This window comes from Schistocerca cancellata, chromosome 7 (genome assembly GCF_023864275.1).
Source record: "Schistocerca cancellata isolate TAMUIC-IGC-003103 chromosome 7, iqSchCanc2.1, whole genome shotgun sequence".
Taxonomy (NCBI): domain Eukaryota; kingdom Metazoa; phylum Arthropoda; class Insecta; order Orthoptera; family Acrididae; genus Schistocerca; species Schistocerca cancellata.
In genome coordinates this window covers 293,952,803-293,964,885 of record NC_064632.1, presented here as the reverse complement: position 1 = coordinate 293,964,885, position 12,083 = coordinate 293,952,803, and the positions used below count along the sequence as shown (strand labels likewise).

Below are 12,083 nucleotides of genomic sequence, written 5' to 3'. Positions count from 1 at the left end.
TAAGTGTAGTCACTTTTCATGAACTTGATGTATTTAGTACAGAATGTATAATAAGTGCCATCAGAAATAATGCCATCCTTGGTTAATTAATGTATTACACGTTTAGGCCCCTCTGCATTGGTTAATGCTACAGAGTTAGCGTGATATGCTGTGGCAGTATTTACTTTATTACTTATAAATGTGCTGATAAAAGTGCATTTCCATTGTACTGTGGCTTTTCTGTTGCATGGTGGCATTAGTTAACTGTTGGTGCGATGAATGGCAAGAACTGAACATGTCAAATTGTGAGTCAGCTGTCGGTTACCAATTAGAATGCTCATTTACAATTTCCTATGGTTTGTAAATAAAGTTAACTGGTATTTTGTTTTATTAGATTAGAATTTAACCACGTCATCAGAAATTTTGGCATGCCACACTTCGGTCTATGATGGGCAATCTTATTTTCGTGCTGGGCTTCATTGGCTTCACCAACTTGCAACCAAATTGTCCCATTTCAATGTTACCTACGTCTTGGGCTATGCTACAGGTCAGTCTGTCAGCACATCATCTTTTCTTCCTGCTCTCAATATCAAAGACAAATCTATTGACATACTCCACCAGAAAAAATCATTAGTTTCATTGAGTCTCACTGGCTACTGTATACTATCACCTGACTGGTTAACACTTTAGCCAATATACCAGATGGCCCCGGATTAGTTGAAAACCTACAAATGGAGATATTGCTTTGTTTCAATGCCTAAGATGTACTATAGTGGCTATCCTAATTAATGGTTAGATAACTAAAACAGTATTACAGTTACCTCTTGTGTACAATACTTGTAGTGCCAGTTTGGTGAAACTTGCAGTAGGTATTCAGATTCTGTCCTTTGGTTTGGTGTAACTGACTGATGGTGATGCTGCATTGTGATTTCTTCTTACTCTTTCCCTACCTACTTTTACAGTTATTACGAATCACCATTAATCTATGTTGGGGACATTAATGCATTCTATTACATATTCCATTTTTACTGTATCTTAGACTCTTGAATACATAAAGGCAAATAAATATATGCAGTGTTTCTGTTGACGATACCTTAATGGTTTTGTTGATGACTAACTTATTTTGTTGCATATATGTAGGTGCCTGAAGATAAATCCTTGAATCTTAGAAATCACAAATAAAAATAACTGTTTGGAGACAAAATTTATCTTTCACAATAAAATGTTAAGTAGCTGATAAGCAGCAATACATTTCACAATGATTCTCTCCATCATGCAATAGTCAATTGCAATACTGATGTTGGTAATAGTACCTGAATTATCAGTTGACGCACTACTGTTACTTTGTACGGCTTTAGTTTGCATTTTCGCATAGCTCTATGAGTAGATGCTACTGAAATACTAATATGGACTGCTGTGTGGCACAAGTGTTTTCTTGGACTTCATTTCAAGGTTGCTCCTGAGTTGTCAAGTTCAGATAAAACCGATATGGCTTCTACTATTAAACGAGGAGCAGGCCACTGCATCAACAGTGATCGGAGCCTGCAATGTCAGGTAGAGCACTAACATTGTACATGGACTACTCTTACATTCAACAGTTGTGACATTGTTGTGCTCAGTCCTTTGAGCCAGACATTGGTGACAAAAATACACTGTTATGTTTCAAGAAGCTCTTACAAAATTTGTATTAACAGAATCTGTCTCAAGACAAAATGAGTGTTGGTTGAGAAAACTATACACAGATGTGAAATACCCTCGGTACTATTGAGCAACACAGGAAGCAACTTATTAAGTGAAACCACGAAGGGAATATACAAACTGAAAAAGTACAGTCCACTGTCCATCATCCACTCACCTGGAGGAGCATTTCAGACACCACCTCCATAAGTTATCCAACCTGTTGACATTCTACTGCCCCTCAAGGCACCACTATCCAATCCCTATATTAACCACAAGTGTTCCTCCTCATCAACTCCCCACAGCACCCAAACCCTGCCTAACTGCACGAAAACTCCCTACCAGCACTCCTCCAAATCATTCCTGTAAGACTTATCGTTTCCACCAAAACCTTCAGCCCCATAGAAGTTTTAGTTCTATCCAAAGTCTAATCTTTAGCCCTACACCCAAAGGCCTAGGCTGGATTTGGCAAAGACTTACTCTCCTTCTCCCAGTCCCTGCAATGGAATGGAAACACTTCTTTGCACGAATCCCTCCAACCTAATCCCAACATTGAATCCTGCCTCTCCCAGTTCATACCACCATCCAACCATGATCTGACCTACCCTCCAACCTAACCACCCACTGGTCACCTTCCAGGAATTCTTTACCTCTAACCTGGCATCACCATCCTTCCTGAGGCCCCTTCCTCAAAACACCAAACTTATAGCACACGAAAGGACAGCCACACACCTCAAAACAAATCATCCTACCTGCACATGAAGGTTCCACCTTCATTATGAGTCACAGTGATTATCTGGCGAAAATTGTGTGTCCCTATTATCTGACTACTCCACTTATAAACTCTGCAGGAGTGATTCCATCTCAGAAATTCAATATACCTTTCAGTCCCTGCTTAAAGCCTTAGGCCCCTCCCAGAACTTCTCCCCTAAATTGATTTCCATCCTCATCCCTACAACACCCAGCACATCCACTTCCTATATGCTCCCCAAAATCAAACAAACCCAACAATCCTGGGAGCCCCATTGTGGCTGGCTAGTTATTGTCCCCCCACCGAAAGAATTTTCCTTCAGACTCCAAACCCATTATCTCATTCCTCATACACCTTACTGACTTTATCCTAACTCATAACTTCTCCTTACATCAGAAGAAAGAACAGCTATGCTTAAAATCAAACAAATCATCCAACCTGTAGACTAAGGTTCCACCACTGTTGTAATGAATCTTAGTGACTACCTGGCGGAAGCCCTCTGCCAATCATCCGACTACTCCGCCTATAAACTCTGATAGATTGAACCCATCCCACCATTCTAACATAACCTCCAATCCCTGCTTAAAGTCTTAGGCCCTTCCCAGTACCTCTCCCCTAAATCCATTTCCCTCCTCACCCCTGTGACACCCCGCACACCTGCCTTCTATACGATCCCAAAAATCCACAAACCTAACAATCCTGGACGCCCTATTGTGGCTGTTTATTGTGTTCCCTATTGAAAGAATTTCAGCCCTCATTGCCAAACAACTCCAACTGCCAATAACCTAGCCTCTCACATCAAAGATATCAACCACTCACTTCACTGACTCTCCACCATCCCCATCCCTTTACCTCTTGTATCCCTGTCACGGTTGATGCCACCTCCCTATACACCAACATCCTTCATGCTCATGGTCTTACTGTTATTGAACACTACCTCTCCCAACATCCTTCATATTACAAACCCACTACCTTGTTTCTCATACATCATATTAACTTTATCCTAACACAACTACCACTCCTTTGAAGGGAAAGTATAAAACAATGGGCTTCTGCATGGCACTCTTACGCCAGTCTGATTATGCGCCATCTAGAGGAGACTTTTCTAGCCTCCCAAAATGCCAAATCTGGTTCAGTTTCATTCATAATAGCTTCATGATCTGGACTAAGGACCAATACAGCCTATCCTCATTCCTTTCTCCCAATCCGCTTCACCTGGTTGCCTCAACCTAGTGTGCCACCATCCTGGACATTGTCCTCTTCCTCTCTGATGGTTCGATCCACACTTCTGTCCACATTAAACCCATCAACCAGTAACAGTACCTGCATTTTGACAGCTGTCATTCCTTCCACACCAAAAAACTTGTTCCATACAGCCTGGCTACCCGGGGACGATTTATCTGCAATAACAAGAATTCCCTTGGCCAGTATGCTGAGGATCTCACCCAGGTCTTCACAGACAGGCAATATCCCTCAGACCTCCTCTCACCCTGAATCATCCCACCACCCCCAATAACTAGCCATAATAGAATGCCCTTTGTCACCCAGTAATGGGCTTTGATAACCTACCACCATGCCCTGAAATGAGGGATATCCTACACAAGATGCTTCCCATACCTCCTACAGTGGTGTCCCTTTGACTACCCAACCTCCACAACATCCTAGTCCATCTCTATCCCCCTCCCAATCCAAACTCCTTGCCAGAAGGATCATAGTGCCGTGGAAGACAGAGGTACAAGACCTTCCCAAACTACCCACCCAGTAGTCTCTATTCCAGTCCTGTCACAGGCTTATCTTATCCCATCATAGGCTGGGCCACCTATTTAAGCAGTCATGTCATATACCAGCTCTGCTGCAATCATACACAATTTTTTATATCAGTATGATTACTAAGCAGCTGTACACCGGGACGAATACCTTCCACCCGACAGTTTCCACGCCCTCTGTCCTATCCCCTTCCCTACTCTTATCCAATCACCCTCTTTGTGTGCCATCCTTTGCCAATGCACCCACCCATCTTTCCCCATTCCTCTCCCTTTTCTCCCCCTCCCCCTCAACCCTCCCTGCCCTATCATTTCCTTACATTGTTAATCCATAGTTATATGACAATTTTTCGTCAGAATGTCTGTCTATCTGTCAGTAAAGATCCTTTTTCTCAGTAGCGAGTAGACGTATCAGGTTGAAATTTATGTCACACACTATGGTCTATAGCACCTAGCAGTGTAATCAATGCAGCCAAAAGATACGGCCATTTACACCACACATTTTGATACTCAAAAACTCATTCATTAAAACCTTTTGATGTAGAGTCCGAAATTTGGCGAAAAGAAAGGTCTCACAGTAAACATAAAGGAAAAAAATTAAAAAATGTTAAATTATAATTAACTACATGAAAAAATAATTTGTCATTTGTTAATTGACTTCAAGCTTTAAATTAAAACATACTCAAAAGTCTTTGAATCCCTGGAACCGATATTTTGCCAATATCCTAGTATAAATGTTGATAATAGGCAAAAAAGCATCAAGATCCTCGTTTCCCGGAATGGATGAACTGTCTACATACTTAAATATGTTTGTAAAGGAGACTCAGTGTGCAAGTCCTACGTGCACATGGCCAGATTGTTACTTAAGGTGCAGGCAGAATCAGCTGCTCATCAAATGTATCCCCCCCCACCCCCTATTAATTTAGTATAGCAGTAAATAATATACAGGGTAGAAAGTTCTAAGCTCTTATCTGCGCATACTGATGAAATTTAAACTTGGGGGGGGGACTTATGTATGTAGAGCTGCTAAAGTTTCTTGAATTTCAACCTTCATAAAACTTTTTCTCACTTACATGCTTAACACGATACATGTAACACATTAACTGATTTGTAAAATAACCAGAAGCTTGAAGCTATTTTATACAGGGGAGTTCAATCTCTAAAGAATCAGGGTTTACTGATTACTTACTACCTACATTTACATGATGACTCTGCAATTCACAATGAAGTGCCTGGTAGAGGAGTCATCCAACCACCTTCAACTATTTCTCTACTGTTCCACACACTGACAGTGTGTGGGGAAAAATGAACACTTAAATCTTCCTGTGTGACCTCTGATTTCTGTTATTTTATTATTATGATCTTTTCTCCATATGTAGTTGGGCAACAACAAAATGTTTTCATACTATAGAAAGAAATTTGGTGATTGTAATTTTATGAGAAGATACTGCAGCAATGAAGAATGTCCTTGTTTCAATGTCTGCCAGCCAAATTTGCATACCACATCCATCGCATTCTCTCCCAGTTCCCAATAATACAAAATGAGCTGCCCCTCTTTGCACTTTTTTGATGTCCTCCGTCAATCCTGTCTGTGCACCTCCCACATCGCACAGCAATATTCCAGAAGAGGACGAACAAGTAGTGCAAGTAGCCTCTTTAATAGACTTGTTGCATTTTATAAGTGTGTTGCCAATAAATCACAGTCTTTGGTTTGTTTTCCCCACAACAATATCTATGTGACCATTCCATTTTAAGTCATTCGTAACAGTAATCCTAAAATATTTAATAGAGAATTCTAGAACAGAAGTAAATCTGCAAATGGCCAGCCCATAGGCTTTATATTTATTTCAAATAGGCATTTTATGTTTGTTCACAGTTGACATTTCATGTCATAATATTTATCTAATGGAACACACACAACTAACTGTCAAGTATGATGCCCTTTTAAAACAGCAATCTCTAATGTTCTATCATTTGACAATGTATAAATATTTTTAATAAGAAAAAGAGATTTCTGATGTGGCAAGATATTCTACTTTTCAAGTGGAAATATCCTTACTTCCTCTCTTAGGGAGGTTTTTAAATTTATTCTAGACGAAGACCATTACCAATGTCCAGTATTGTTTATTTGGTAATTCAGACGCTCTGTGTACTCCTCCATCACCTATTATATGCTCTGTAGTGACCCATAATCTTTGTGGAAACATCATCTGTTAGTTTGTACAAGTGGTATGCTGACTTACAATCTAATGTTATCCAGGGCTATGGTCATTACAAGAAATAAAAGGCTAACAATATAAAATATTTCTCTGTATGTAGTAAAAATTTCTAGTATTACAAAAACAACAGTACAAACAATAGAAACAAGACAAAGTACATAAATTGATATGATTGTCAGATGCATTATATGGTAAGTAATATTCTCTGAAAAACCTCTATTCATTTCAACAATACTAATGGTAAAGAATGCTCCTAATTCCTCAAAGGAAGACCAAATATACATTTTTATGCATTAGTCTCGCATTTCACGGTAAATGTCAAAAGAGGATAAACGTGTATATTTTCAGTTTTAGAGTATACGAAATAAATTTTCCATTTATAATATTTGCAGAAATAAACTGTATAAGGTACAGTACAATTACAAATGTATGGGATTCTACAGTGATTAGCACCATGTTTTCTCACTGAAAATTATGGCAAGGAAAGTGTCTTCAAATTTTATCATTATCAGAATAGTTACACACATGGAATGTTAAACTTGTTTCACAACCTAATACAATACTGTGTGTTTCTAAATACAGCTTTAACGATAGTTCATGACCTACAACTTGCATAAGGCACTCAAGATCCTCCTAACTCATACACATGCACATTGTCACTGTCGTCACTATTATCATATTTTACTTTCAGTAGAATGTCAAAATTCTACAGCTACACACTCCCTTGCTGCTTATTATTTAGGTACATATTTTTTGACTTTAGTCTACATTTTACGAACAATTTGTAGGAATGAGACAGTCGCAGATGATGTACTCTGTAAGTAACAAATGGCTCTCCCAGATTAACCTTCCTCACCAAACCTCAAACATACAAGTCAAGAAATATAGACTGACTCCTCCTATACAAGCACACGCAGGCGCACGCACACGCAACTTGAGAAATCTGAAACTGCACAGAGATTTCACTTGCTTAGTACAAATTATTTCATCTTATGGATAAAAAGTAACTGTTCTGGCATTCCTTATCATCACAATTTTAAGCTCAGGAAATGAGGACAAAGATGTGGTGGGGAATACGTTGGGAAAAAGAAAAACATACAAAAACGAAAGAGGTGCAATTTGTAGTTGTGGTCTAGTATTTTTGTCACCTGTTATTCTCCTGGTTGTAATTAGTAACAAGCAATTAATAATTTTAAAGTACCTCACATTACTGTTAGTAAAATAACTTATTAATCAATGATGAGTGATGTCTAATGCTCTTTAAAAGAAATGATAATAACAAAACAATGACTAACAGCACGAATGCAATTCTGATGCATTTCACAAAAGTTTGGAATTAGATTTGAGGACGATCTGTACGTTAAAAATTCTATCACTACTGCGAGATGTACCGATGGTCTGACTCTTAGGTAGCAGCACAAATTCTTGACAGTTCTCTGTGCATCACGAGATAAATACACATTATTTCCAGCAACTGCGCAACACACTTTTAACAAAGTTTACTATGCAACTGGACAGTCAATATAAGAAACATTTTACTGTACAAACCTGTACAAAGAATGTCACATATGCATTAAAAACATCAGGTGCTACCATTTTGGGCTGATCGCTTTAAAAGCCCATTGCTGGTAAGTGTTGTTAGGGTCACAAGGCAGAAGAGTCAAGTGCCCAGTCTGTGGGTGAAGAGCTGCACACTTTTTATGTACTCGATGCAACAGTGTTCGTGTTTCCTGAAACAAACGTAGCTAGTTACATATACTTCCAGGCCTTTAATGAAATTAAATTTATGCAACAAAAAAATATCATGACAATGCAAAGGTAAAGGTGGAAAAGAAAACAGAAGGAGTAAAGGAAACATTTCAAAGTACTGCTGAGGACATGCACGAACAACAGGCACGTAAACAACACTGCGAGGGGGATAACCCCACTTACAAACGGCTATATGCCGTGGCCAACCACGTTGTACCAGCATTGAGAATGAGTAAGGTGAGGGAGGTGTCAGTGGAGTGAGTGAGGGGAGAAAGGTTGTGACGAGTACATGGAGGAGCTGCACTGTTTTTTTTTTGTGTGTGTGTGTGTGTGTGTGTGTGTGTGTGTGTGTGTGTGTGTGTTTTCTGTACAAGTTAACTCTTAAAGGAGGACATTGCCCAAATATGTACGACCACTTTCACTTTCATTTATATTCCAAGTGATGACTCAGAACAGTACTTTGTATTACAGAAAATCATATTACTTAAAACAGCAGTGGTTGGCCTACAACATATGAGTAATTTTCTTTATCCTTGCTTTAAACAATGTCATACAGTCTATGAAAAACACAGGCATATCCCAGGAAGCTGGATCATGAACATGCCACTAGGGTAGGAGGGAAATCAAAATCTTGGATCATGAACATGCCACTAGGGTAGGAGGGAAATCAAAATCTTAATGTTGTCATCTTGGGAGGGATCTGCGATTTAACAGCAATAGGGTGATATCATGGATTCTCATTGCTAGTTTCAGATCAAGTGCATGAATCAAATATAATATAATATAATATAATCTGATTCCAAGACTGGAGTAATTATGGAGGGTAATTGAAGCCCCAGCAGATGGAAAGTGTTCCAGTGGCAAAGATTGTGGCCTCAAGCCACAAAAGATAAACTGCACTGCTCAGTTCCCATTATTAAATCGTGTTTGCAATACAATGGCAGGTTTGCTGGGGCAGCCACTGCAGTGAAAGAAAATCTACAATAAATATGAAAGTTCCTGCTGAAGTGTATTTGTCTGCAGGGGTGTTGGCACCAGCAACAGCAAATGGCAAGTTCAGGTAATGACGATAGAGGTGGATAACGATCAAGCAAAGAGACCACAAAGGCTCAATAATACTGAGGTGTGGTGGCTGGCAGCCAGAGGAGGTTCAGTAATTCATCCTCATGCTCACAAAACCAGTCTGAATGATGCAAGCTGCGTGACTTGCAGAGTAGCTACGGGGCTCATGGAATGCAATGACATGGCTGCCAGAGTCATCACCAAACTCCCACTGTGTTTCATTCTTGGTGAGTAAAATTGGCCAGAAATTGGAAATGGTGTGAAACAAGACTCGTCTGACCAAATGACTTTCTGTATTCAGTATAAATCTTCGATATGGTGCCTCTTGAGACACCAAACACTTGAGCTCCCTTGATTACAAAAGTGTCCACCATATGAACACAGACAATTTTCCCATGTTCAAATTCACTTAGCTCCGACATAATGCACTCACAACTACACAGAACACAGTTCTGACCACAACTGACACTGCAATATGTTGAGGACACTACACAGGTGCCATTCATTATCAAATAAAACAGCGCAACCTGCAGGCTCGCCTAGCACCTGCATTTATATTTAAGTGTGCATTTCTCATGGTGCTTCCATATTTTTCTCCAAACCCTGTATCTGCCACATGCACTTTGTAATTAATGTAGTTTTGCTTCAATTATGCATATGCAGCACCAGAAAATGAAATGGCTGTCTCTCTTGGCAACTGACGTAACTTAAGACAGTAATATTTATCTAACAATATTATGAAAAGAAAAGTTGCTAATCACAAATGCACACGCAAAATTGCAGTCTCAGGCAACTGAAACTACTGAGGTTTCAGTTGCCCGAGTCTGCACGCACGCGCGCACTCACGTGTGTGTGTGTGTGTGTGTGTGTGTGTGTGTGTGTGTGTGTGCGCGCGCGCGCGCGCGCGCGTGTGCACGCTCGTGGATAACGCTTTGTGATACGTCGTTTTGTTGTGCCTATTTACACTCAGCATCTTCTCTATATGGTGAGTAGCAACTTTCCTTTTCATAATATTGTTACATTCCATCCTGGGTTTTCCACTGTTTAATATTTATCTAATTATTTCTTTAAATAGAGATTTATAGAAACTGATCCTCATGTGTACGTAATTGTTATCTTGTCTACAACCTAGCTGTTACTCCATCAACTGGAAAGGAGGGAGGAGAGATAATGGCCACTCAATGCTGAAACTAGCAACAAAATGCCAAGTGGAATATTATACAGACACTTTAATGTGACAGCAGAAGATGGGCCTCAAGCATATGCAGATAAGCCATTACCAAATGCATAGTATATTCTGACTTGCTTTCGGTTCTGCACTGCTTATTGTTGTTTTGTTTTCTTATTGTGAAATGAGTGAAGAAACTAATCTCAGTCCTTCTCGGGAACCAGAAGGGTTCAGCAATATCTATGACCATGTGTACTGCTTTTGCTGGAGTATGGAATACAGGTGAAGACTGTCAGCCCTGCAAGATAGAGGCAGAAATTGGTCTCCCCCCACCCCCATGCACTGCTCCACTCCCTTAGGTGATTGTTTTGGATCACGGACAACTGCCACATTATAGAGCACACACACGATTTACATTCCATACCTGGATTATTCATCACTATATTAAAAAGCCGAGCGAGCTGCGCAGTGGCTAGCACACTGGACTCTCATTCGGAAGGATGCCGGTTCAATCCCGTGTCCGGCCATCTTGATTTAGGTTTTCCGTGATTTCCCTAAATCGCTCCAGGCAAATGCTGGGATGGTTCCTTTGAAAGGGCACGGCCGACTTCCTTCCCCGTCCTTTCCTAATCCGATGAGACCGATGACCTCGCTGTCTGGTCTTCTTCCCCAAACAACCCAACCCCTATTAAAATCTCTGTGCACACAAGGCTGCCAACTGTCAATAGCACAGAATAAATCACATATTTCGACATCTACATTCTGAAAACCACTATGAAGTGCATGGCATAGGGCACATCCCATTGTACCTGTTATTAGGCTTTCTTCCCGTACCATTCACGTATGGTGCGCGGGAAGAATGACTGTTTCATTGATTGCCTTTGTCTGCAGTAATTATTCTAATTTTATCCTCATGGTCCCTATGCGAGTGATACATAGGAGGCTGTATGTTTCTAGAGCCATCATTAAAAGCCGGTTCTTGAAACTTTGTTAACAGACTTTTTTTGGGATAGCTTACACATATTTTCAAGAGTCATCCTGTTCAGTTCCATCATTCTGTGACTCCCTTCCACAGATAAAACAAATATGTGACCATTCTTGCTGCCTTGTGTGTATACTTCAATGTCACCTGTCAGTTCTACTCGGTACAAGTCCCACACAATTGAGCAATATTCTACAACCGGTCGCTGCAAGTGATTTGTAAGCAATCTCCTTTGTAGACTGATTGCACTTCCCCAGTGTTCTACCAATAAACCGAAGTCTACCTCCTGCTTTACCCAAAACTGAGCCTATGTGATCCATACAAAGTGTTATACCCAGGTATATTATAAGAGTTGGCCCATTCAAAGCGTGACTCACTGGTAAAGTGCACAATTTGACATTTCTGAACATTTAAAGCAAGTCTTTGTACCATTTTGAAATCTTATGAAGATCTGACTAAATATTTATGCAGCCCCCTTCAGACAGTGCTTCATTACAGATAACTGCATCATCTGCAAACAGTCTGAGGTTACTATTAATGTTGCGTGCAAGGTCATTAATATACATCTTCAAAACATGAACAGCAAGGGTCCCAACATGCTACCCTGGGATACCCCCAAAGTTATTTCTACATCTTATGACTCTCCATCCTAGCTAACATGCTGCACCCTCCTTACCAAAAAGTCCTCAATCCAGTCACAAATTTCACTTTGTACCCTTATGATCATATTTTT

At 40.0% G+C, this 12,083-nt stretch overlaps 1 protein-coding gene across 1 annotated transcript in view; it reads right to left on the bottom strand.

Annotated features, from left to right (window-relative positions):
• Window positions 1–6,465: 6,465 nt before the first annotated feature.
• LOC126091992 (N-acetylgalactosaminyltransferase 7-like) overlaps window positions 6,466–12,083 on the bottom strand; it is an 86,733-nt gene continuing 81,115 nt past the window's right edge. Inside the window, 1 exon segment of the mRNA XM_049907363.1 lies at window positions 6,466–8,119. Coding sequence (XP_049763320.1) covers window positions 7,979–8,119 — 141 coding nt within the window. The 3' untranslated portion in view covers window positions 6,466–7,978.